The sequence below is a fragment of the Muscardinus avellanarius genome (assembly GCF_963383645.1).
Source record: "Muscardinus avellanarius genome assembly, chromosome: 16".
Classification (NCBI taxonomy): domain Eukaryota; kingdom Metazoa; phylum Chordata; class Mammalia; order Rodentia; family Gliridae; genus Muscardinus; species Muscardinus avellanarius.
Genome location: NC_137802.1, coordinates 29,304,861 through 29,330,958, shown reverse-complemented (window position 1 = coordinate 29,330,958; position 26,098 = coordinate 29,304,861). Strand labels below are relative to the sequence as shown.

Here is a 26,098-nt window from a genome sequence, read left to right as displayed (position 1 = left end):
AGCTGCTGAAGCTGGTCTTGAACCTGCAACCCTCCCATCTCAGCCTCCCAAGTACTGGGATTCCAGGTGTATACCACCAGGCTTGGTGAGATAATATTGTCAATGATACCTCCCGTGGGTGTAGGCCTATCGTAGGTGCCCAGCAACTGGCAGGTGCTATTGTCACCATTGCTTTATGGTGACTTGCTTACCCCTGAGCCCACCCTCTGCTCTGCTCCGGTGGGTTGAGCCCACACTGAAGCAGGGCAGGGCTGGGTAGAGGGTGCCTCATCGCTCTGTGCTGCCTGCAAAGACACGTCTCTCATCTCCCCCGAGACCCCGTTGCTGCCTCTGTTGCTGACTGATTGGTAGGTTTGATTTTCGTATTTTATTTGATTTTAGAATTGTTTAAAAGGAGCACAATATAATCATTTGCGAACACACTTAAATCACTCGGCAGGATGCAATAAAAACATCACACTGAAAATTATAGCTCAAAAAGCAGGCTCTGATTTCTCCTCCAATGAGTGGGCAAGACAGAAGTTTGAGCTTGTGGTGGGAGGTAGAAACAGGAGGAGATGGCAGAGAGTATGGCTAGCAGCAGGGGAACCTTGGGGCCACGTGATCCTAGAACCCAGGTCTTCCCAGAGCACAGAGCTCCCTGCAGATGGAGCAGAGAGGTTGAATGTTATGTTCAAGGTCATGCAAGAAAACCCAGACATGGACTACTTCAGACCCAGTGCACAGCCTTCCTCAATCCAGAACCCATGGTGACGATAGCACCGTAATCCCCCTCTGCCCCTCAACTCTGCGGGCTGGAGGACATGGAAGAGAACAGTCCCCAGGGACCTGGGCACGTGCCTCTAGCTGGTGGCGGGAAGGATTGTGGCCAGCAGGAGCCCCTCAAGTACAGGTACCCCACTTTACTCACCTCTAGCCCCAAGCCCAGCTTGATGCCTGACACATCCTAGGAGTTAATTAAGTGCTTGTTCAACGAGGCTGGATGAACAAAAGCCTTTCTGAGGCCCCTAACAAAGTGATAGCCCAGACTCCCTCCACCCACCTCTACTCTCCGCAGTGCCCAGAGGCCACCTCCCCCAGCCTGACACTTCCCCATCAATGGGACCCTTGCTGAGCAGGCCCAACATCCCTTTGACTACTTCTCTGAAACACAGACCACAAAGGGGATATTTTTTCCCCTCTGCTCTCAAGGCAGTTTTTCCCAGCGTGAGCGCTTACTGCTGGCTCTGAGCCAGGGTCGCCCCAGCCTTGATCCATTTCTCTAGACAGAGGGAAGGAAGGAAAAATTCGCTGCACCAAATATTTAAACCATTCAGATTATCTGGGAGCAGCTGCCTCGCTCCCCACCCCGTTTGTGCCCTGGAATTGACTCGAAGACTTTGAAGACTCTGGAGGAATTTAGCAACTATCTGGTCCACACCCCTGAGCTTCTGAAGCAGATAGGTGGGACTCAGAGAGGTGCCAATGCCAGCCCCTACATGTCATTACCAGCGCAGTGAAGGTGTAGTCCACACCGCTGGATACTGTCTTTCCTCCCAGTCAACAACGTGCAAATAGAGACCCCAGAGAGAAGGGACAAGAGGGTGTCACGGGTCATCAGAGTACACTTCTGCAACACAGTTGGGAGGCCTGGCCAGGTGGGCTCTGGCCACCACCAGGGGAGGGGGAGGGCAAAAACCACACACAGTGAGAGCATGGCTTCAGTTGATTCAGCATCCCTTACGCATCAGACTCTTGGAGATGCTCCACCTCGTCACATCATAAGGCAGAAAACATATCCTAACACCCTGCTTTAGGGTTCCTCTGAGGGTGGGAACTGCCTTTCCTTGGGAAAATATCAGAATAAGGTGAGACTCTGAGGAAGGATATGGCCATGAGCCAGGTCTTCAGAGAGCGATGACATCGCTTAGGGAATATCTTGACTCTGCTCCTGGAAAGAGTAAGAAAGCACAGGAAGCAGGGTGAAGGAGGAGGGAGCAATGGAAGAAGATGGAGAGGAGCTGGGCCAGATAGGGCGAGGGGGAGGAGCATAGAGGCCTCTTACAGGCCACCAGGACTCCAAATGGCTCCTGGGCCTGCAGCTATGTCAGCTGCAGCGCCACATGCTGGTGTGCTCAGGACACAGGGTCCCCGAGAGGCTGGGAAGGTCAGTGGTTGAAGAACAACACAGGGGTGTCCAAGGCAGATCAGGAGCAAACACTGGCTCCTCTCTGTAAAGTGAAAACAGTGACCAAGAGAAGCCTCAAGACCCCAGCGCAGTGGAAGGCGAGCAGCAGAGTATTCAATCCCAAAATTCTGAGTTCCCTGGTCCGTTCATAAATTCAAGCAATTATCAAAGACCCCAGTTCTATGGCTCAGCAGAGAAAGAGGAGGAGGAGTTATTGAGAATATACACAGCTCAAGGCTGTATTCTGGGTGTCTTTCCTCTCTCCCAGACTAGCTCATCCACCTGCAGTTTTGATACACACCAAGGGCTCCCACATACACAAGTCTAGCCCTGATCTCTCTCGTGACATTTTGACTTCCTGGTTGCATCTTGACTAGGATGTCTGAATTGGGCAGGAGTCTTTATCATAAGAAACACAACTCTAAATAACCAAAGTAAAAAGGGGCAAAGATTTTCCAGTCTATAAAGCCCTAATTGTAAAGAGAACCGAGGAGGAGCTTGGCTACTTGATGGATCAATGAAAGAAAGAAGGAAAGAAAGAAGAAAGAAGAAAGAAAGAAAGAAAGAAAGAAAGAAAGAAAGAAAGAAAGAAAGAAAGAAAGGAATAGAAAAACATGAATATGTTTATTAGGGGAAGGGAATGAGACCTTGATGACCGTCTAGTAGCTTGGAGTGGGCATTTATCCCATTTATTTAGCCACATAAGGAGACTTGAATGCTGGGGTTGGGGACCAAATAGTTTACTCAAAGTCACATGGCCAGCCCATGAAAGGGCAGAGTTTAAGGTAACATTGGGTCATTCCACTGTCTCTAATTCTCAAATTATAATAATAGGTTTAGGGGCTTGAGAGACTTTAGAAGTCATCTCATCCAATTGTATACTCTGCCTCGTTTCCCATCCTACCCAAGTTTTATAGCATCTGCTGAAACATCTGGTGATTGGGAACTCACTCCCAAGAGTATACTAATAACTGTATTATTGAATTGTACTAGTGGATTCCAAAATTCTTCCTTATGCTGAGCCAGAATGTATTCTTCTCTAGGATTAAACAAGATAATGTTATAATGAGCCTACCACAGTGCCTCACAACATCAGTAAATGTTGTCATCATCCCTACTTCCCTCGTTACAACTATCCCTGTATCTATTCCTGTATTCTTTCCCTTGAGATGCCAGAAAACAAATTTATTTCTCCTTCCCTGAGATAGGCTTTCAGATATTTGAAGACAGTGCTTCAGGGACCCCTGAGGCTTTGCTTGCCCAGGATAAACAAATACTCCGACACACTTACAGATACTCTTTGGTAGGCAAGAGTCAGTGCTGGGCACACTGTCTTGTTCCAGCTGCTGCTGTGTGTGAAGCTTCAGAGAAGGCGGTGGAACCTATGAGCCAGCCATAGCAGAAGAGGCAGGGAATTGGAATCATGACCTCTACAAAAAGGGGGAGGGAAGCCCATCATGAGCAAGCATTAGCCTATGACCAAACCTTAACCCAGCTACATTCATCGCACACCCATTTCAAGTGTTTCTTCTTCCTTAACACTGATTTCTTTGCATTATGGAGGCAATGCAGGAGAGTATGATAAGCACAGCCCCTTGAGGTCAGAAATTCCTAGGTCCACACACAGGCTCTGCCACTGCCACTCAGTAGGTGCGTGTCCTTGCATGGATTACTAACTTTTCTGAACCTCTTTTCCCATCAATAAAATGAGAAGAGGAAGATCTATCTCAATCCTGTAAATATTAAATTATATAAGTATAGAGATTTTGGATTCCCAGTAGTGACAGGGTAGCTAATATCAAAGTAACTTCTCTAAGAATGGCAATCATAAGCTCTAGAGGAAATATTTTAAAACCATTTAACTGCATTAGAGACAGACTAAAATCAGCCACAAACTAGAGGGTATACAGCCCATAAAGGAAGAGAACCACACTAGGTCAAATAAACTTTTATTGACCCAACTTCTCGCTGTGGTCATTTCAGAATTCTAAAAGAATACTAGGAATGAAGTTCAACCAGAAACCAACGGACAGTAAAATTTCAGAAAAGCTGAATTTATTTATTTATTTATTTATTTATTTATTTATTATTATGCGGATCTGGGGATGGAACCCAGGGGCTTTTGACCTCCAAGCTACACCCCCTGCCCTATTTTTTTATTCTTTATTTTGAAACAGGGTGTCACTAAGTTGCGGAGGGCCTCACTAACTACCTGATGCTGTCCGCGAACTGTGATCCTCCGGTCTCAGCCTCCTGAATGCTGGGATTACAAGCGTGCGCCACCACGCCTGGCTGGAAAGGTTGAAATTGAGGGGGGAAAATCCTAGAAATGAGGAGCCTGAAGAGAGAGAACTCCAAATGCTTACACAAATCCAAAGCTGAACCTTGAACCGCATATGAGTGAACTCCAAGAATTTTAAGAGGAAAACAACAGTGGACGGTGCTGAGCAGTTATTTCAGCAGCTGCCTCTGCAGAGAAGTAATTCATACCTCACCATTAAAGAGACTTGATGAACAGCACAGGAGTCCCATTGAAGCCCCGGGAGTATTGTTCTTTCAAAGTTAAGATTACATCCCAAGACCAAGGCTATAGCTCAGGACTAAGGGCAAAACTATAAAATATACCAACCCTTAAACAAGGCCTCCACAAAATCAAAGTGTTTCGCCATAAATTTAAAATACCTGCTAGAACAAAACTCAATACTACTCAGAGGAAGGTAATCTGCCTAGATTAGCTATAAAGATTTATCCTCAAGCCAGGTGTGAAGGTGCACATCTATAATCCCAGTATTTGGGAGGCTGAGGGACAGGATCATAAGTTCAAAGCCAGCCTTGACAATTTAGCAAGACCTTGTTATAAAATTAAAAAATGAAAATGGCTCAGTGGTAAAGCACCCATGGGTTCAGTTTTCCAGTACCACACAAAAAAAAAGACTGACCCATAACATCCAATATGCAATAAAAAAACTACTAGATACACAAGGTTAGAGGGGAAACATTAAAAAATAATAAGAACAGATCTACATACAACCCCAATGTTGGAATTGGAAGATAGTGACTTTATAGTAATGATTATAGACATGTTAAATAATTGCAGAAAACATTGTAAATGACTGAATTTTTGCAAAACCTGGAAACCTTTTTGTAAACAAATGTAAGTTCTAGAACTGAGAAATGCAATATCTGAAATTTACAAGTTGAATGGAATCAACAGAAGACTGAATACAAAACAATAGAAATTATTCACTTGGGATACAAAAAGAAAAAGACTGATAAAAGTGAACAAAGCCCCCAGTGGTATATAGAGTTTAACATACATTATATTGTTAGCTTGAAAAGGAAAAAAACAGAATAGGAAGAAAATTGAAAAAAATATTATCTAATACTTTCCTAAATTTATTTAGAAGCATCATTTCACAGGTTTGTAATCCTCAACAATTTCAAACAGGAAAAAATACAAAGAAAATGATACCTCTGTTTGAAAAAGTTGAAATTCTGAAAATTAATGATACAGAGTAAATCTTTTATTTTTTTATTTATTATTTATTTATTTATTTATTTAGGTGGTGCTGGGGTTCCTGGAAGCCCTTCTACCTCCAGGATACACTTCCAAACCTATTTTATATTTTTGAAACAGGGTCTCTTATGCCAGCGCAGCTGGCTTCGAACCTGCACGATCCTCCTGTCTCCGCCTCCCAAGCACGAGGATTACAAGCGTGCGCCACCACGCCCGGCTTCAGAGTAAATCTTAAAGACAGCCAGAGAGGATAAAAAACAAAAGGAATAACACATATAGGTAAATTATAACTGATCCTCATCATAAACAGGACAGAGGACAAAGAAATAATATCATTGAAATGCTGAAAGAAAATACTTATTAGCCTATAAATCTATCTATAGCCAAAATATGTTTCAAAAATCAGAACAAAACTAAAATATTGTACAGATAAATAAAAACTTAGAATATTTGCTTTTAGAACACCTGCTCTACAAGTAATGTTAGAAAGAACTTCTTAAGCCTAAAAGAAATGATATCATATGAAAAATTCAGATCTATAATAAAAATGATGAACAATGAAAATTATCTATATGTAGGTAAATATTGAACACAAGCTTTTTCTTCTTTAAAATCAATAGACTGCCGGGCGTGGTGGCGCACGCTTGTAATCCCCGCGCTTGGGAGGCGGAGACAGGAGGATCACGCAGGTTCGAAGCCAGCCACGCTGGCGTAAGAGACCCTGTTTCTAAAATATAAAATAGGTCTGGGAGTGTAGCCCGGAGGAAGAAGGGCTTCCAGGAACCCCAGTACCACCAAAAAAAAATAAAATAAAATAAAATAAAATAAAATAAAATCAATAGACTGCTTTAGGAAAAAATAATATTAAAAGTATAGTACAGTGTTCATAACCATTGCAGAAGAAAAATACATTACAGTGATAGTATTAAGGACAGAAAAAAATTAAATAGAATTGCATGTGAGCCAGGCATGATGATGCACGCCTGTAATCCCAGTAATTTGGAGGAAGGTTCAAAGCCAACCTCAGCAACTTAGTGAGGTCCTCATGAACTTAGATCCTGTTTCCAATAATAAAAATAAGAAGAGCTGTTGGTATAGCTTGGAGATAGAATTTTCCTGGGCTCAATCTTTAGCAGAAAAAAAAAAAGATTGCATGTGAAGTTGTATGTAGTGATTTGAAGATGAATATTGTAAATCCTAGCAAAAATTTAAAAATAATAATAATAATACAAAAGGGTATAAACTGATAGCCAAGATAGATTGAACTATTTTAGTTTAATATTCAAACCAAAAGGAATAAGAAAAAACAAAAGATATAAAACAGAGACAAACAGAAAACAAAGAACAGATAATAACTTCAATCCAAACATATCAAAATCACATTAAATATAAATTGATCAAATCCCCCAATGAAAAGGCAGAGATTGTCAGACAAGGTAAAATAGCAGCATTCAAATAGGCTGTTTAGCTGGTCATGGTGGTGCTTGCTTATAATCCCAGCATTTGGGAGGCTGAGACAGGAGGATTGCACAGGTTCAAAGCCAGCCTCAGCTACTACTTAGTGAGGCTCTCAGCAACCTAGTGAGACCCTGTTTCCAAAAAAGTAAAAAGTAGGTCTGGGAGTATATCCCAGAGGTAGAAAAGCCCCTGGGTTCCACCCCCAGTACCACAAAAAAAAAGGCTGTTTACAATAAATGTACTTTAAGTGAATAAGAATTATGAAAGGTTAAAAAACAAAGTAAAGAATGAAAAAAGATAAACATTAAGCATAAAAAAGCAGCTGCATGTATAGCATAAAAGTAAACTTTAAGACAAGGTTGTCTCATGAGACAAAGAGGGCTATTTCACAATGATAACAAGATCAGTTCATCCAAACAATGCCTAGATGTGCCTGTGCTTAGTAATAAGTGTCAAAAATACACAACACAAAATGAACAGAACAGACAAATCCATGGTGATAGAGATTTCTCTTTGTGTGTGTGTGTGTGTGTGTGTGTGTGTGTGTGTGTGTGTGTGTGGTACCGGGGTTTCTGGAAGCCCTTCTACCTCCGGGCTACACTCCCAGACCTATTTTTTATATTTTTATTTGGAAACAGGGTCTCCTAAGCCAGCAAGACTGGCTTCAAACCTGCACGATCCTCCTGTCTCCGCCTCCCAAGTGCGGGGATTACAAGCGTGTGCCACCACGCCCAGCTGGTAATAGAGATTTTAATGCTCCTTTCTGAATGATGAATAAGCAGACAAAATTATTAGTTAAGATATAGAAATTTGAGCAATACTACATCAAGAATATACTTTTCAGGTCACCAAGATAGGCCATATGCTAAAGCATAAGGCAAATTCCAGTAAATTTTGAAGGAATTCAACCATGAAAGATATGTTTTCTGAACATAATTAAGTTAGAAATTCATAGCAAAGAAAATGAGAGAGAGAACAAGTTACCACCATCAGGCATGAGAGGGCATTGCTACAGTTCAACAAACTTTTTTTTTTTTTTTTTTTTTTTTTTTTTTTGACTAGGGATTGAACCCAGGAGCATTCTAATTCCAAGCTACATTCATGGGCTGCAATAGAACCTTCAATCCTCCTACCTCAGCCTCCCAAGAACTGGGACCATAGTGCATCACCATGGCTAGCTTCAACAGACATTTTTAAGTGATAAAGGAATATTATATACAACTTGATGCTAATAAATTCAAAAACTTAGATAAAATGAGCAAATTCCTTAGGAAAAAACTGCAAGTTACCAAAACTAGCACAAGAAGAAATAGAAAAATCTGAATATGTCTATATCTATTAAAGGAATTGAACTCATAATTAAAAATCTTCACACACATATACACAATCATCATGTCCAGATGGCTTCACTGGTAAATTCTACCAAGCATTTAAATTAGAAGTGATCCTAAGTCTACACAAACTCAGAAAACAGAGAAAGAGGAAATATTTTATCACACTTCTCATGAGGTCGGTATAATCCCAGGACCAAAACTCAATAAGAGTCAGGCATGATGATGCACACCTGTAATCCCTGTACTTGGGAGCCTGAGACAGGAGGATGGCTAGGGGTGTGGTTTGGAGATAGAATGCCCCTGGGTTCAACCTCTACCATCACCAAAAAAGAAAAAGAAAAAAAAAGCTTAACAAGCATATTATAAGAAAAGTCAATTAAATACAATAATATAATATCCCTCTTTAACATAGATGCAAGAATCCTTCATAAAATATTAGCAAATCAAATACAGCAATACACAAAGAGGATAATAAATTGTGACCCAGTGGAGTTTATCTTAGCGGTCCAAGATGGGTTCAACATCTGTAGCTCAATCAATATCATTCCACATACAGGAAAATAATCATGTGATCATCTCCATAGAAGCAGAACGCATTTGCAAAATACACTATCCATTAATGATTTTTTAAAAGAATAGAATAAAAACTTTCAGCAAAATGGAAATCGCATAAAGCTTCTTCAGTCCAACCAGGGCATATATATATAAATATTATATATAATATATATTAGCATATATAAATATTACATATAATATTATATATGAATATTATATATTAAATATTATATATTATATATTATATATATTATATATCACAATAGATTTGAATCCAGACTACTTGGAGAACAATTATAACTCAATAGAGTAAAAAATAAACAAGGTTTGTTTTAATGGGCTAAAGACATGAACAGATGCTTCACAAAAGATAATACATAGTTGGGCATGGCCGTGAATGCCCATAGTCCCAGTTCTTGGGAGGCTAAGGCAGGAGGATTATAAGTTTGAGGGAAACCTCAGGAACATAGCAAGATTCTCAGCAACCTTGTAAAACTCTGTTCCAAAACAAAAAATAAAAAGGGCTGGGGATGTAAGTCAGAGGTAGAATGCCTTTAAATTCAGTCCCCAATACCAAAGTAAAAATAATAATTAATTAATTAATAATAATACATGAATCACCAATACACACAAAATTTTTTTCAAAATCATCTATCAGTAGGGAGTTGCATCTTAGTCACTCTTCTAAGTGTGATACAGCTACACCTTGAGAGTGACTAAGGTAAAAAGATGGCAGAGTCAAGATTTGTCATGGGTGCGGAGAAACTAGAACTCTCATGCACTCCTGGTGGGAATATAAAATAGAACCACCTTAGAGACTAGTGGGGCCGTTTCTCATAAAATTACACCTGAGCCTAGCAGATGAACCAGCTATTCCACTCCCAGCCACTTACTCAATAGAAGCTAAATGTATGTCCAGGAAATGACTCATAAATAAATATTCATAGGGTCTTTTTCATAATTATCCCAAACTGGAAATAATCCAAATGTCTATCATCAGGTAGATGGATAAATAAACAAATGGTTCTGCATTCATACATGAAAAACTACTCCATGAAAATTAAAAGGAATTAATTCCCGCTTCAAGCAACCATGTGGGAAATGACAAACACAGGCTGGGTAGCCAGGTGTGGTGGTGCACACCTGTAATTCCAGGACTTGGGAGGCTAAGACAGGAGGGGCGCAGGTTTGAGGACAGCCTCAGCAACTTAGTGAGACTCTCAGCAACCCATTGAGACCCTGTTTCAAAACAACAAAAAAAAAATAAGATAAACTAAAATTGGGCTGGGAGTATAGCTCAGAAGTAGAATGTCCCTGGATTCAATCTCCAGTACCATTGGTGGGGGTGGGGGGTGCCAAGTAACAGAAAACATATACAAGCAAGTACCATGTAAGCTTTCATTTTTATGGCATTTGAGAACAGTCATGTCATGCTGTGGTATCAGAAATCATGAAAATGACTGCCTAGGCAGATGGGGGACTGACTGGAAAGGGACAGGAAGGGACTTTCCAGGGTGACAAAAATGCCCTATATCTTAGTTGGTGTGGTAGAAATATAGGTATATACACTTGTCAGAACTTGAATTGTACACTTGAAACGTGTACACTTTATTGTACATCTTCTTCAGTCTTAAAAAAAAAGAAAGGATGTAAAGAGGTGGGCGCGGTGATGCACGCCTATAATCCCGATACTTGGGAGACTGAAACAGGAAGGTCGCAGGTTTGAAGCCAGACTCAGCAACTTAGCAAGGCCCTTAGAAACTTAGCAGGACCCCTCTTTCAAAATAAAATAGAGTGGGGGTATAGCTCAGAAGTAGAATACCTCTGGATTCAATCCTCAGTACTACAAGGAGAAAGTGACAGAGAGGACGTGTGTGTGTGTGTGTGTGTGTGTGTGTGTGTGTGTGTGTGGTGCTGGGGATTGAACCCAGGTACATTCTACCTCTGAGCTACACCTCTAGCCCTATTTTTTATGCTTTATTTTAAAACAGGGTCTCACTGAGTTGCAAAAGGCCTCACTAAGTAGCTGAGGCTGGCCGTGAACCTGCAATCCTCCTGTCTCAGCCTCTCAAGTACAGGGTGCACCACCAGTCACCACGCCCGGCTCTGGAGGACATTTATGGAAAGATGGCAAAAAAAAAAAAATAAGGTAGAAAATTTATTGGAGGTAGATGCTGAAGGCCTCTAAGCTCAGCAGAGTGTAGGTTGTTCTACCGTCAATGCTCAATTTCACGCAATCAACACAAGCGTTGATTGAAAACCTGGACGGATGCATGAATCACTGCACCTGTGGAGGCCGAATGCACAGCACCCTCCAGGACTGACAGCTGCCCCCTTCCTCCCTGTCTTGCAGCTCACATACCTGCCCCCACCATGGGGTGAGTGCCGATCCTCAGAGATGGGGCTCGACTTCTTTCCTGTTTACAGCATCACCGCCTGTCGGATTGACTGTGAGACCCGCTACATCGTGGAGAACTGCAACTGCCGCATGGTTCACATGCCAGGTTGGTGCCGGGGACCTTCTTTTCATTTCTCACCATGATGGGAAATTTGTCACACACTCCACTAGCATCCAAAGCGATGTCGTTCAGTTCTTTGGCTCCTAAATATTTAGAGGGCAGATGGAAATGCTCAGTCCAGCCACCGCGGCGGCATCCTGGTGTCCAGGAGTGTCCAGATGTTTAGATGCTGGCAATTCTTGCAGCCCGGTGTATGGTACGTGTTTTGACATCCAGATGTCTGTTGCTTTTATCCAGCTGTTTCCCTGCTTGCATCCAAATGCCTAGCATTCTTTCAAGTGAGGGAAAAGTCTGTTAACCAGCAAGTAAGTGTTCAGGAACTGACATTCCTATCATCAGACTAATAATGCATAGAGCCATCTCATTAAAGGCGGTTGGCATGTCGGAGGCAGACGCAAGGAGCGAGAGCTGGTTGGGCAGGAATTTGGTGTCCACGGCATGGAATGATGGCTGGGGCTGCAGGCAGGGCGCCTGGCTTTTATGTCTGGCTCCTTTGCTCACTTACTATTTAAGTCGAGTCCCATCTTTGTTCTCACTGTCATTATCTTTAAAATATAATCATAGCCAGGCGTAGTAGTTTGTGCCTGTATATCCCAGGATTTGGGAGGCTGAGATAGGAGGATCTCAGGTTTGAGGTCAGCCTCAGCAACTTAACAAGACCCAACTCTCTAGACCCAAAACTTAGCCTCAAATCTCCTGTTTTAAAATAAAAAACCAAATAGCACTGGGCGTGTAGCTCAGAGGTGGAATACCCTAAGCTCAGATATGAAAAATACTTTGCAAACTGCAAGTCAAAGCCAGCAGGTGCTGTGTTAGCATAAGAGAGAACAAAAAGCTGTGTTGGCTGAAGACCTACTATGTGCCAGGAGCACTGATGTTATACTTACCAGTTGCTATTTCATGGTTACATCATACTTTAAGTTTACTTAATGAAATCTTTCTATTAGACAAGTAGTTCATCACCAATTGTTTTCTGTTTATATCCCACCTGGAAGTGAACATCTTTATAGTTAAATTCTGAAACATTTCATTAGCAACCAGTAATTTCCTTAGTAACCTAAGGTTAGAATTATTGATCTTTAAAATTGCCTCTTGCTGGGCGTGGTGGCACACGCTTGTAATTCCCACACTTGGGAGGAGAAGACAGGAGGATCACGCGGGTTTGAAGCCAGCCTCACTGTTTCCAAATAAAATATAAAATAGGTCTGGGCGTGTAGCCTGGAGGTAGAAGGGTTCCATCCCCAGTACCACAGAAAAAAGAAAAAAAAAACCACAAAAACTGCCTCTGCCATCAAAGTGGGCCCAATCTAACCAGAGTGATTCTTGAAACCAACAAGGGGTCAGAGTATCTATAAAGGAAGGGGCAGAGAGATGCAGTTTGGATCACTTTGAGGAGAGAGGAAAGGAGGTGGCCAGTAAATGTAGGACAGCCTCTAGAGGCTGGAAAGGCAAGGAGATGGATCCTCCTGTCCCGGGAAAGAACCCAGCCTCCCAGCTCCTCAATTTGATCCAGTAAGACCTGCGTCTGACTTCTCATATATAAAACTATACAACAATCAATTTACATTGCTTTAACTAATAATGATCTCTGAGCTTCCTGGAAGGCAGAGAAAAAAGGAACTATGTAAAAGGTTATTATTGAAAAGAAGAAAGCATATCAGCTCTTCAACTCTGAACAAGGGTTTTGGGAAAATGGTAAGGAAAAGACATTACAGTGACTTTGGTGCGTCGTCAAAGGAAGAGATCCTGGCTCTCTAGAAAGCCATTCTAGAGAGGATCGTCCAGACCTGGTCAACGTTGCTTGCCTGGTGCTCAGACTGAGCCACCAGCCAAGGGAGGTTTCTCTGATGAAACTTGAGTCAAGGGAAGTAGGGAAGTACAAGTTTTAATCAGTCCGTCCTTGACAGAATTATTACTATACTATTATTACTTCATCTCAATTACTAATATGGAATTAAGGGCAGAGCACTGGGGGAACACAAAGCGACCCTTGCTCCCCTGTGGCAGAGCCCTGTGCTGGGAAGGCCCCAAACCCACCTCCATCCCCACCAGCTATGGTGTCCACGGAAGGCAGGATGCCCAGGCCTCAAGTAAATAGTGTTTCCTTTTCCAAGGCTGCCTGTGTGGGCTAAAGGAGATCATGCCCACCCGGGCTCAGAAGGCACATTCCCACCTCTCCACCCTCGGTCCTCCAGGCAAACTCACTTGTCACCGCTCAGACCCACACAGCCACCTGGGAGAAGTTATCCCGCAGGTCCTAGGGTCCTGCTTAGGAAGGAACTCAGCCCGACGAGCTCACAGAGCACAAAAGAACCATCTTCCAGCTCTGGGGACACTCTGGCAGATGGCTCCCTTCTGACTGTCCCCTGGCAGACCCCACCCCTGCCAGGTAGCAGGAGGTACTCCGGCGCCCAGGGAGGGAGGTGCTGCTGGCCTGCACCACACGTTCTGCCCGAGTGACTTACTCTTGGGTGTCTCTTCTTTACAGGGGACGCCCCTTTCTGTACCCCTGAGCAGCACAAGGAGTGTGCAGAACCTGCCCTAGGTCAGTACTGGGGGGGACAGAGGGATCGGTGGGGGCTGAGGTGGAGATTGTCTGGGTGTGGGGAGAAGGGCCAGTGGAAGAAGGAACTTGGAGGGGATGAATGGAAAGAGGCCTGGCGGGATGCAGTTGCTGCGGGGCCTGGAAGGGGGAGGATGGAGGCAATTGGTGCAAGTGTGGATGGGTGCTGGAAAACGGATGGGGAAGAGAGGAGCTGTAGAGGTGAAGATGGAGAAGTCGATTCAAGGGGAACCGAGGATGGTGAAGAATTCAGGAAGAGGACAGAGGTGGAGAGAGGGTGGACAAGGAGCCGCCAGGCGGGCACCTGAGCTCGGCAGTGCCTCCCCTCACACTCTGATAGTGTTCAAGGCAGAGGTCCAGGTTGTTCCAAAGACAGCCAGGTCTTTGCTATGCTCTGCTGAGCCCCTGAGGGCGGAGGTAAAGTCAGGGTCATATTCCATGTGTGAAAATGCGAGGCACAGAGCCCTCCCCCATCCTCCCGCATAGCCTGCTGGGTATTTGCGGGTTAGAGTAACTCACTGCCTCCCCAGCTGGAGAACTTGGGAGGAGGAAGATTGCACAGAGGAGCTGCAGCCCCAAAGTTACACCCATCCCCATGCCTGCCTCTCTCCAGACCCAGGAAATGGATTATAATCAAGACAAGCAGAGGGAATTGTAAAGTGCACTCAAGTTTGTTCAGCAGCTGTACTTGACGGAGCTAAGTGAGGGCCGAGATGGACTCACAATTTACATTTAGATGGTTCCGGGACTAGAGATGGGAGGAAAGGAGGTGACTTCTGATGTCTGCAAAGACTGCAAAGATTCAATCTGGAAAAAATCCTTCAGGCTTGGTGGTGCATGCCTGTAATCCCAGTACTGGGGACGCTGAGACAGGAGGATCGCAGGTTTGAGGCCAGTCTCAGCACCATATCAAGACCTGTTTCATGAAAGAGGGGAGGAGGAACTGGAGGTATAGCTCAGAGGCAGAATGCCTCTGGGTTCAATCCCTGGTACCACAAACCCAAAGGTGCCCAAAAACACTGATATGGTTTGAAGAAGATGAGGGAGGTACTAAAAGAAAAAATATACTGAAACTGGTTAAATGTTAAGGAAAAGTTTGGGGCTATTGCAGTAGGGGTGAAGTCCTTCACAACAGGGGAGAGAAGTGGGGCTCCAGTCAGAAGACAGCTAGGATTCATAGCCAGTGAGTGGGTGAGGTGGTGGGTCAGTCGATGGAAATTGCAGAGGAGGCATGGAGGGGAGGAGTCTTGCTGGGGGCTGTCCAGGGACAGGGATCAAGGGTGGGGATTCTTACTGGTGAGGCAGGCCCAGCAAGGAAGGGCCGAGGTCAAGCTTGGTGGAGAAAGCTCAAAAGAGCCCGGCTAAGTTTCGATCAAGAAAAGAGGCTGTCAGAGGAAAATGCCTTAAGCCATCTCATCTGTTTGGAAGAAGAGAGGAAAGGAAGAGAAGGGCTCCAGCTGCCAGAGAGAAAGGAGCAGAAGGCTCTGCCCACGTGTGTCCAGGCTGGCAGAGACACCAGGCATTGGCTCCCAGGCAGGAACTGGGTTCCAGGGACAATGGTCTCCCATGCTGGGTGGGTTGGTGGCCCACTTCCTGGATAAGAGTACTGAGGCTAGAAGCAAAGAAGAAAGTCCTGGAACACTGAGGGGCCAGGACTCCCTAGGAGCCCCTTCACCTGGGACCTGCACCTCCTTCTAGCTCAGCTGCTGGAAAATCTCTGCTCTGCAGGGCCAGTCCCCACACCTGACTGAGACCCTGCCCTCTCCCCTCCAGGTCTGCTGGCAGAAAAGGACAGCAATTACTGTCTCTGCAGGACCCCCTGCAACCTGACCCGCTACAACAAAGAGCTCTCCATGGTGAAGATCCCCAGCAAGACGTCAGCCAAGTACCTCGAGAAGAAATTCAACAAGTCAGAAAAATACATCTCGTAAGTCCAGACGGGCTTGGTGGGGAGTCGGAAGGGAGACAGATCAGAAGGAAATTGAAGGTGAGGCAGGAGGAGGGGAAAGGTGAGCAGTTCATTCTGCTTAGCCAACATGAATTGAGCACTTTCTGTGTGCCAAGGTCCCTGTTCAGTGCTCAGAGTAAAGACAAAGATGAGTTAAAGCTCAGCATCTGCCTTGAGAGAGCTTGTGGCCTGCTCAGGAGATGCATAGTCCTGAATGCCGTGTAGAGAAGTGTCAGCTGTGATCCATGGGGTAAGAGAAACTGGTGGACTAACTACAGCTTTAGGGGGTGAGGTCAGGGAAAGCTTGAGAGACTTCCAAAAGGATGCATACAAGTTTTCCAGGCAGCCCTCTCACATTGCTTCTCCCTGCCCGGAACTCTCTCCTGCCACTCTCCACCTGACCAGCTCCTCGCTACACACGTCTCCATTCGGTCTTCTTGTGTTATTTTTCTCTCCAAACACTCTGGTGTTTTCCTTTACAACACTCACTGCTGTGTAGTGATATATTGGGGCTGTGATTCCTTGTTTATTACCTGACTCCCCCACTAAATTGAAACCTCCCGAGGCCAGGAGCATCTCTTGTTGTTTTGTTTTGTTCTCTGGGGTCTACCGAGTACTAGTGGAGTGTTGAGTGCACAGTCGGTGCTCAAAAAATATCTTCTAAATGAGTAAATGAATAAGCCGCATGAAGGAACGGGGTGTCCTGAAGAGGCTCAGAGAGAGAACTGGCACAGGGCAAACAAGACAAAAGAGAAGGTGGACATGTCAGAACAAGAGGTCTTGTAGGCTAAGATAGGTGAAGAGGAGGGCATGGGCTGCAGGGCAGACTTTATCCTAAGATAACAGGAAGCTGCTGAAAAGTTTGGAGGTGCCAGGCATGGTCATACATGCCTGTAATCCCAGTACTTGAGAGGCTGAGACAGGAGCATCACAGGTTCAAGGCCAGCCTTAGCAACTTAGTGAGACCTCAGTAATTTAGCAAGACCCTGTTTCTAAATAAAAAATATTTAAGCTTGGTGTGGTGATACACACTTGTAATCCCAGAGCTTGGGAAGATGAGACAGGAGGATCGCACAGGTTCAGAGCCAGCCTCAGCTACTTAGTGAGGCTCTCAGCAACTTAGTGAGACCCTGTTTCCAAATAAAGTATAAAATATAGCTAGGGGTGTAGCCTGGAGGTAGAAAGCCCCTGGGTTCCACCCCCCTAGGGCCACAAAGTAAATTTTTAAAGGATTGGGGGTGTAGCTCTGAGATAGAATGCCCCTAGACTCAATCCCCACCATTGAAATAAAAGAGGAGGGGAGCGACAGGCTCAAATTTGTGTCGGAGACGACTGCTTTCCAGTGGCACTTCCCACAACGGTGGGGATGATCTAGCTCTGCGATGCCTGCTTTGGCAGCCGCTAGCCACATGTGCCTACCGTGCATTTGAAATGTAGCCTGCGTGACCAAGGAACTGAATTGTAATTTTATTTAATTAGAATCGACTTAATGGTTTCAGAAAGACCCTTCAGGCAGCAGTATAGAAGGCGGTGGAGAGCCAGATGGGGAGAAGGGAGCCTGTTAGGAGGCAGTTTCCATAAACCAGGCAAGAACGGGGAGGCTTTGAGGGGCTCCTGGGTGAGCCCGGCCTGAGAGAGAAGGATTTGCCTCAGTCTCCCCCAACCACACCTTCCTGCCAGGTCAGCCGCCAGACCCCATCCAGGGACAGCTTCTGCTCAATAGGTTGAGAACAAGAGGAGTGGGCATGAAGAGCATGGCGAGCCAGGCAGAGGGGAGATGTAGGAGAGCCCAGGCCCTCTGCTTAGCAGACACTCCGCAGGCAGCAGTGGCTTTCGCTGTCAAGAGATGCCTGGTTAATGCACCTGTCTTTGGAGAGGTGCTGCGTCAGGAATTTCCCAGCCAGGGGCAGGCTTGTTCCATCGAATTTCTCCCTGACTTTGGCAAAGCCAGGGCAGGACCTCCCACTCTGAGAAACTTGTTATGGATCCCAGGGGTAATCCGGGGGCTCTCAGGAATGAGAAGGGCCACACAGGAGGTGAGCAGGGGTCAGGTACCCAGCCAAGACCCACCTGGTCAGGAGATCACTGAACTCATCTTCAAGTTAAGGACCCAGGCAAGCCCCTGGGGGCTGAGATGGAAAGCCAGGCGGGACTCTTGGAAAAGGTGCTGAGGGAGAGGGCACAGCTGATGGAGGTTCTGGACTGGAGTCAGGGCCCTTGGTTTCCAGCTCTGGCTAAGCTACTAACCAGTTCTACTTCATGGCTGGTGCCCTGGGCCTCCTTTTTCCCATCCATCCTTGGGAAAACTGAATTGAGTGATCTCTGTGAAGGCTGATGGTTCTAACTGTGTGTCTGAATATTTCCTCCACAGAGAGAACATCCTTGTTCTGGATATATTTTTTGAAGCTCTCAATTATGAGACAATTGAACAGAAGAAGGCGTATGAAGTTGCTGCCTTACTTGGTAAGTTAGGGTGTCTATTGCACAAATTTTTGCATCTCTTGGTGGGGGAGGGCTGGTGGGTGGAAGCAGGCAGACACATAGATATATAAGCCTGTCGAGGAGCCTGGCCTTTTAATCAACTAATTAGTCCCTCTGTTCTTATCAGGCTCCTGCACCAGATGGGGAAGAACCCCAGTATGGTAGGATTTTAGGCTTAGTTCAGTCCTCTGTCTAGGCCCCAGTTTCCCTCTATACAATGAGGGGGGTGGACTCAGCACTCCCTCAGGACCTTTTCAGCCCTGCTCCACTGGGTCCCATGGTCTTCTTCTCCTGGACTCTTGACTCTAGAGTCAGCATCCTGGGACCTGGAAGGAGGAAAGAACTGTCAGAAGCAGGGAAGGAGAAGATGCTCAATTGTGGTGGTCCCCAGGTGAGGGGCACAGTCAGGAGCCCTGATGGAGCCCAGCAGCATTGGGAAGGTGGGGGCTAGAGGTAGGATGATAGTTCAGTGGTAGAGTACTGGCCTCACATGCACAGGGCCCTGAGTTCAATCCTCAGCATTGCAAAATAAAAAATAAAAGCTATTTTTTTAAAAAAAAGTTGGGCACAATATCACATACACAGTGATGCAAGTGTCTGTAATCCCAGCCATTGGGAGGCTGAGGCAGGAGGATCACAAATTCAGCTTGGGCAACTTAGTGAGACTCTGTCTCAAAATAAAGAGTCTGCGTTTGAAAGGAGGAGGAGGAGGTGGCAGTGGCAGCAGGTGCTGCCACCCTGGACCAAGAGCCCTTTGTCAAACACAAAGGAAGGGTCACTCTCCCCAGGCATCCTGCAACCTCACTGCCACTCACACCTCCCCATCAGCAGCTGTCCTGGCCCCACTGGTGCACAGGAGACACAAGAGAGGTCATTCCAACTGGCCTCAGACCAGCCCCAAACTCAAAACCTGAGCATGCTTGGTCAAAGGGCCTGCCCTTTGAGCCTTGACAGGAACAAATGACTGCTGTCTCTGCAACAACTAGGTGACAGCGGATCCTGGGAGGGATAGTGCCTTTTACCCGTTAAAGAAGAGCTGGCTTTTAATCCAAGGCCGCCACACACCAGTTGTGAGAATATGGGCATGTGGCTTCCCCTTGCTGAACCTCAGGTTCCTCATCTGCGAGACAGATTTAATAATACCCACTTTGTGAGCTGGTTGCAATGGGCAGATGTAACAAAGTCCCTGGCCCAGAGAAAGTCTGCAAATAGTCTCTGGCACTTCGACAGGTGCCAGAGACCCAGGCCCAACTGGAATGTCCAGGGGCCATCTGAGCATTTCCCCACTTCCTCTAAGCTGGCTTAGGGCAGCCTCCACTCAGGCCTTAGAGGCCAGACCACCAAAGTTACTGAGCCAAGAGATGGGGTGGGGGGAAAGAGCCCATGCTCTCCCCACCACTGTTTTCTAAAGACGACTCACAAGATGCCTCCCCCTCCTCTTCCTCTCTCTTTCTTCTTACACACACACACACACACACACACACACACACACAGAGCAAGGAGGGCCTGAGCTCTGAATCTGTCATATCTGCATCAGTTATGAGGATGAGCTTGTTCCAGGCAGCCTGCTCCCACCCAGAATAGCCCGCTGAAGAAAGCGCGCTGCCATCTGTACCTCCTGCCGTGAGCGCCCGTGCCACTTGCAAAGCCCCAACTGGCAGGCCTCTCGCGGCCACCCCTCAACAGGCGGCACACCAGGAAGGGGCACCCCACCTGTGCACACGATGCCAACCCGCGGGTGTACACACCCAGAGTGGCCCAGAACCACACGTGAACACACACTAGCACAGCCCCGTGTGCCCACCACAGCTTCAGAGACATCTGTGCAACAGCAGGTGGCGGAGGAGACACACTGCCTCACACTCATTACACACACACATATCTGTGCAGCACACTGAAACACACCCATACCTACCACGCACACTCCATCTCCCTCCTCAGACTCACACTCACACACCCATACACACCCTCAGTGTGCATAACCCAGACAGGGATGGCTACCCACGTGAAGGCCGTTTCTAAGTTTCTAAATAAATATGTACAAACACGCCCACCGCATCCTGGTACACACCCTCCCTAGACCACTATCTTCGGGTCACACTGCACACAAACAAATACACCACTCACACATGACATACACATCATTCAGAAGTACACACACACACACCCCACAAGCCTGCATTAAGGAGAGAGAGAGAGAGCAGTGGGGGCCAGGCATGGTGGTGCTCACCTGTAACCCCAGTACTTGGGAGGCAGAAACGGGGAATCGCAGGTTCAAGGCCAGCCTCATTAACTTAGCAAGAGAGCAGTGGGGAGAAGGAAGGAAGGGAAGCCATTTTGAGCCCAGCCAGGTCCCACCAGGCAGAGCTCCCTCCCTGCCATCTCTGCTTCTTCCCCCGGGGCTGTGGCTGCTGGGCTTCACTCAGCCTTAAAGGAGCGGGCAGATTCGAAAGTCCTCAGGCCAAAAGGTCAGTCTTGGATCTCCAACAGGATTGTAGAACCACCCCCAGTGCTGCCCCACCCCCTCCACTTCTTTCCCCAGCCACCCCAGAAGCTGACAGCAGAGACCAGAGCTGGGGAGCGCTCCACAGTTCAAATCACTCCTGACCGCCACCTCCACCAAGCATCCTTTGGAGGCAAGGCTACTGAGAAGGCTGGCTCGTCCAAGCCACATGGTTGGCAGCTGTTCTGCAGCCCCAGAGCCCTGAGCTCCCCATGCTGCATACGGGCAATGTGCCTCAGGATGAGAGACCCGTACCCTTTGGTACCCTAATTAGAGCCGTAGCTTCTTTTGCAAAAAATGACCGGGAACACACACATTTCACCTTCACTTTCAGGAGGGTTTCTCACCACCTGAAGTTCTCCTGGGAAAGCAGTTTTCAGAGCCTGAGACCTACCCAGGGAACATAATGTGCGACAATCAGAACTACACCCCCCACCCAGAGACTTCTATCTAGGCCTAAGTTACATCCAGGCATCCACATGATGACCGGTCTCCCAAAAGAATTTAATGCAGGATGTCAGCCAAACCTAAAAAGGCTTTGACTAAGGGGAACCCCTGTGCCCCAAGGTGAGAACCTCCACTCTAATGTCTGAGGCTAAACTGTCCAGGAAAAGGACCCACAGGAAAGCCACTCAGAGCTCAGCCAGTGTGGTTCTGAGAGCAATGAGTGGCCAGGTCAGTCCCCACTCCCCTGGGTGTGCTGGGGGACCCTGTAGTGACAAGCCCAGGCTCCCGTGGGGGAGCGCTGCTCAGTGCTCTGGCTTCTGAGTTCCTGATCCATTCCCCCTCCCCAGGAGCTGTGTGAGTAAAACCAAGTCTTCTTTCTCTCTAGGTGACATTGGTGGTCAGATGGGATTGTTCATCGGTGCTAGTATCCTTACAATACTAGAGCTCTTTGATTACATTTATGAGGTAAGACTTGGGCTAGTTCTCAGGGGCACATTTCCTCCTCTTCTGGCCCCCAGCAGAGGCAGTGGCCGCCTCCACCACCCAGAGCCCACTCTTCCTGCTGCCCCTGATTCAGTCATCATCCCATCCTAGGCACAGGGTGAGGGAGAGGATTAAAAGAAAGGAAAGCCGTGGTCCTGTCCAGAGTTGGAAGATAGATAGGCTGTGAGGAAGACGCTGGAGGGATGGAAAGAAGGGAACCGGACAGGAGCCAGCCCTGTGCCTGTCCCACAGCACGGCTGCTGCAGGCAGTGACTGCTGTGTCCACATCTACACATACACACACACACACACACACACACACACACACACACACACACAAACACACACCACCCAAAACACAACTCCTCACACTCACATGCACCGCAGACACCACACTCAGACACACATACAACTCACACCACATTCACACACTACATACCATATACAACACATTCATGCATACCACACACACAAACTACACACATACATATGCACACATACGTGACACACACACACCACGCACAAGCCTACCCTCTGGGTAGCCTGCCCCACGAGCAGTGTCTTTTGTGGCCTGGCCAGTCATGAGGTAGGGGGCTCCCCAGCAACCCTCATCAATCTGCAAGGCACAAGACAGCCCAGCACACCGGCAGCCTCCAGTCTGGGGAGATGGCTCCCTCCAGAGGCTGCTGGAACACAGCCTCAGAAAGCTCCTCCAACAGTGAGCCGCAGCCTCTGGCCTCCAGAGTGCCTGGAACTTGTCGGCACTTGGAGCTCCCTGAGACCTGAGGCTCCCCAGGACCCAGGGCAGGAGTGAGCAAGTCCCTGGACTGCTCTGCCAAGGTTTAGCCTGGCCAAGGGGGCTCAGCCAGCCACAGAAGAGTAGGGCTGAGATGACAGGTTGACTTGCATCCAGAAACAGCTTCCAGAGAGGGTCTGTCCCCTCTCTGTCCTGCCAGGGCTTCCTGGTGAAGAGATAGGCAATGTGCTTCACCCCAGGGGGCCTCCCCAAAGGGGCAGTGAGTGGGCCTGGAAGCTCTAAGGTATGCCCGGACCTGCCAGGTCTTCCATGATCTCCTAACTCTAGACAGAGCAGCATCCTGCCTCCCAGGGAGGGCTGTGCATGGCCAGAGGCCTTGGGGATTATCATGGGGAGCTGTGGGGCCCCATGACCAGGGGCCCCTGCAGGATCTCATGCCTCTCACCATGAAGAACCCCACCTAAATAAGATCCCATGGCCAGATTTTATTATCTGCTTGTTAATTCTAATGGAAAGTTGTATAGAGTTCTGGCAATTGAATCAACCAGGTAACATTTAAGAACTACCCTTTATTGCTAGGAATAAAATATGAACTCAGGCATGTCCTTACCTCATCAACCGCAAAGCTGTCAGCCCTAGAAAGTGAATAAGACCTTAAGACCTTATACTCCCAGGACCATTTTCTGAAATGGGGCCCCTGGCTGCTTCTGAGGACCAGTAGGAGCATCTTCCACGTGTCTACATTCTTCACAAGAGAAAGTGGCCCATGCTGCAAGACAGGACCCTCTCACTGCCCTGCCAAGCCCTCTCTCCTGCAACAAGATCCCATGTTCTGCCAAAAGTTCTGGCAGAGTCAGCAGGGCTCCTGGAGCAGTCTACCAGGCCAGGCTCTTGCCATGGAATGTCTACACCACAGCCCAGGCGATCGCTGCCCCCGTGCTTCCCACAGAGCCAGTGGAGGGAGACCCCTCTGCCTTTGCATCACGCGCCTGGCCTGACCATCCCCTTGACCGTCTCCTGCCTGCTTTTCTTTCAGCTGATCAAAGAGAAGCTATTAGACCTGCTGGGCAAAGAGGATGAAGGGAGCCATGACGAGAACGTGGTAAGAGCCACTCCAGGTTTGGGACTTGTCTGACTCCCGGGGCTTGTGTAGGTGAGATGAAGCCAGACCCTGGGTCAGGGCAGGAAGGATGCACCTTGCCGCTCATCCCCAAATCAAAGACTCTCCTACTGAGCTGCATCTCAAAGGCCAATGGGTGAACCGTGGGTGCAGCCAATCCCAGGGCTGCCTCAAGAGCAAGTCCAGCTTCTGCCAGGCCAGAGGGCTGCTCCCACCATCTCATGTCCTGGAGCAAGCAAGAGGTTTACATCTTTATCCCCCAATAGCCAGGTGCAGTGGCTCACACCTGAAACCTCACGACTTGGGAGGCTGAGACGAGAAGATTGCAGACTGCAGGCCAGCCTCAGCAACTTAGCAAGGCCCTCTCTCAAAATAAAAATAAAAAGGCTAGTGTGTAGCACAAAGGTAGAATGCCCTTGGCTTCAATCTCCAATGCAATGGGAAAAAATGGAGGTGGCAAAATGCAAACCAAGTATCTCTGGCATCGACCCTCTTTGTTTTTTGTTTTGTTTTGGTGGTACCGGGGTCCCTGGAAACCCTTCTACTTCCAGGCTATACTCCCAGACCTATTTTATATTTTTATTTGGAAACAGGGTCTCTTAAGCCAGCACAGCTGGCTTCGAACCTGTGTGATCCTCCTGTCTCCACCTCCCAAGTGTGGGGATTACAGGCGTGCACCACCACACCCAGCTCATCCACCCCTTCTGAAGGAGGCCCGGAGTAGGGGGCCCTGTGAGGTTGACAGTAGCAACAGGACCTTCCATAACTGCTGGCTACTGTGTGCTCAGTACATGTTGGGCACTGTGCCATTCACCGACATGGACCATGTCATTGCAGGCTCAGACACCCTATGAGAAGGTTTATCTTTATCTCCTTTCTGTATTTGAGGCCACTGAAGCCCAGAGGCCAGAGTCACGTGGATTTTGAGTGTCAGAGTTGGACTCCAAGCACCTCTAACCACCGCCCTACTCTGCCTCTTTCCTACAGCCACAGAAGCAGCTTACGGCTCCCATCATACTCCTTCCCAAACTCGGTCCACTCCAAAGCATGGGTCTTAGCTGACTGGTTCAGGCACTGCTGACTTTTCTCACCCCGGGGTGTGCCCCAAACCAGTACCTCAGCCCTAGGAGAGCCTGCTCATTGAGTGGTCACAGCCCCCTCAAGTCAACCAATCCCAATGGATTGGTTGAGCCCCTTCTCCTTCATTTCTGTTGCAGACACTGTCTTCCTCCCCATCTCCCAGGCTTAAAATCTTGCTGTGACTCTCTTGACCCCTGCAGCCTTTGTTGAACAGATGACAGCCTCTGCTGGGGAGAAGATGGGGGGGAAGGGACCCAGGTTCTGGTCTCAGCCAGCTTGGCTGGATCCCAGGTTCCCTGCTTCCTAGCTGTGTGCCTAAGAATTTGCATAAGATCATAAGACTTCAGAGGGTTGTCGTGGGGATTGAGTTACATCATGCTAGTAAATCAGTCAACACTGTGCCTAATTGATAGTAAGTGCCCAACAAGTGGTGGTCTTAGCTTTATGGCCTCTGCTCTATCCCCTAACTCTGTCCTCATCAAATCTCTTCCAAATTCCTGGCATAGCCCCCTGGCTGGTTGTTCTGCTCTTATCTCTCCCAGCTCCCACTCCACTAAAGGGGACTCTAAAGATTTGGAGCCATCTCAGACCACTGTCCTCAGGGACCCACAGCTACACCCCAAGCTCTGATCAGCTCTGGTTCTGGCCTTGCTGGGTCTCCACCCTTCCTGCTCAGCCTTGCGATGAGTTTTACTGATGCATGACCAACAGCCCCCTCCCCTTTCCCCACAGAGCACCTGCGATACCATGCCAAACCACTCTGAAACCATCAGCCACACTGTGAACGTGCCCCTGCAGACGGCCTTGGGCACCCTGGAGGAGATCGCCTGCTGACACGCCTCGGGCTACCCAGCACCCTCCGTACAGACCTTAAGGCCCAAGACCCAGGACAGGGGACAGCAAGCTCAGGTGGGATGGCCCCTGACGACAGAAAGAAGCAAGAGCCCCTTATGCACACATTGCAAACTTCTGCCAAACCTCGCTCCGGCTGCGTCTGACATGAAGCGTCCCCGGGCCCTGCCGGGCGTCCCTCGTAGGAGAGATGAGTCACACTCCGGAACTGTCCGAGAACCGACCTGCCATCACATCTCACTGCCAGATGTATAAAGCACCTGCATGCTCAGACTTCTTTCGGCGCCACCTCCACATCTGTCTTGTACATGATA

General features: G+C 47.4%; 1 protein-coding gene across 2 annotated transcripts in view; it reads left to right on the top strand.

The window, feature by feature from the left end:
- Positions 1-25,766, top strand: part of ASIC2 (acid sensing ion channel subunit 2) — a gene marked incomplete at both ends in the record, with an annotated part of 1,119,632 nt that extends 1,093,866 nt beyond the window's left edge. For both annotated transcript variants that reach the window (XM_080712309.1, XM_080712308.1), the window contains 7 exons: positions 11,385-11,535; positions 14,039-14,095; positions 15,887-16,040; positions 18,433-18,524; positions 21,878-21,957; positions 23,769-23,834; positions 25,665-25,766. In XM_080712309.1, coding sequence (XP_080568435.1) covers positions 11,385-11,535; positions 14,039-14,095; positions 15,887-16,040; positions 18,433-18,524; positions 21,878-21,957; positions 23,769-23,834; positions 25,665-25,766 — 702 coding nt within the window. The remainder of the gene's footprint in view (positions 1-11,384; positions 11,536-14,038; positions 14,096-15,886; positions 16,041-18,432; positions 18,525-21,877; positions 21,958-23,768; positions 23,835-25,664) is intronic.
- Between the last annotated feature and the right edge of the window lie 332 nt (positions 25,767-26,098).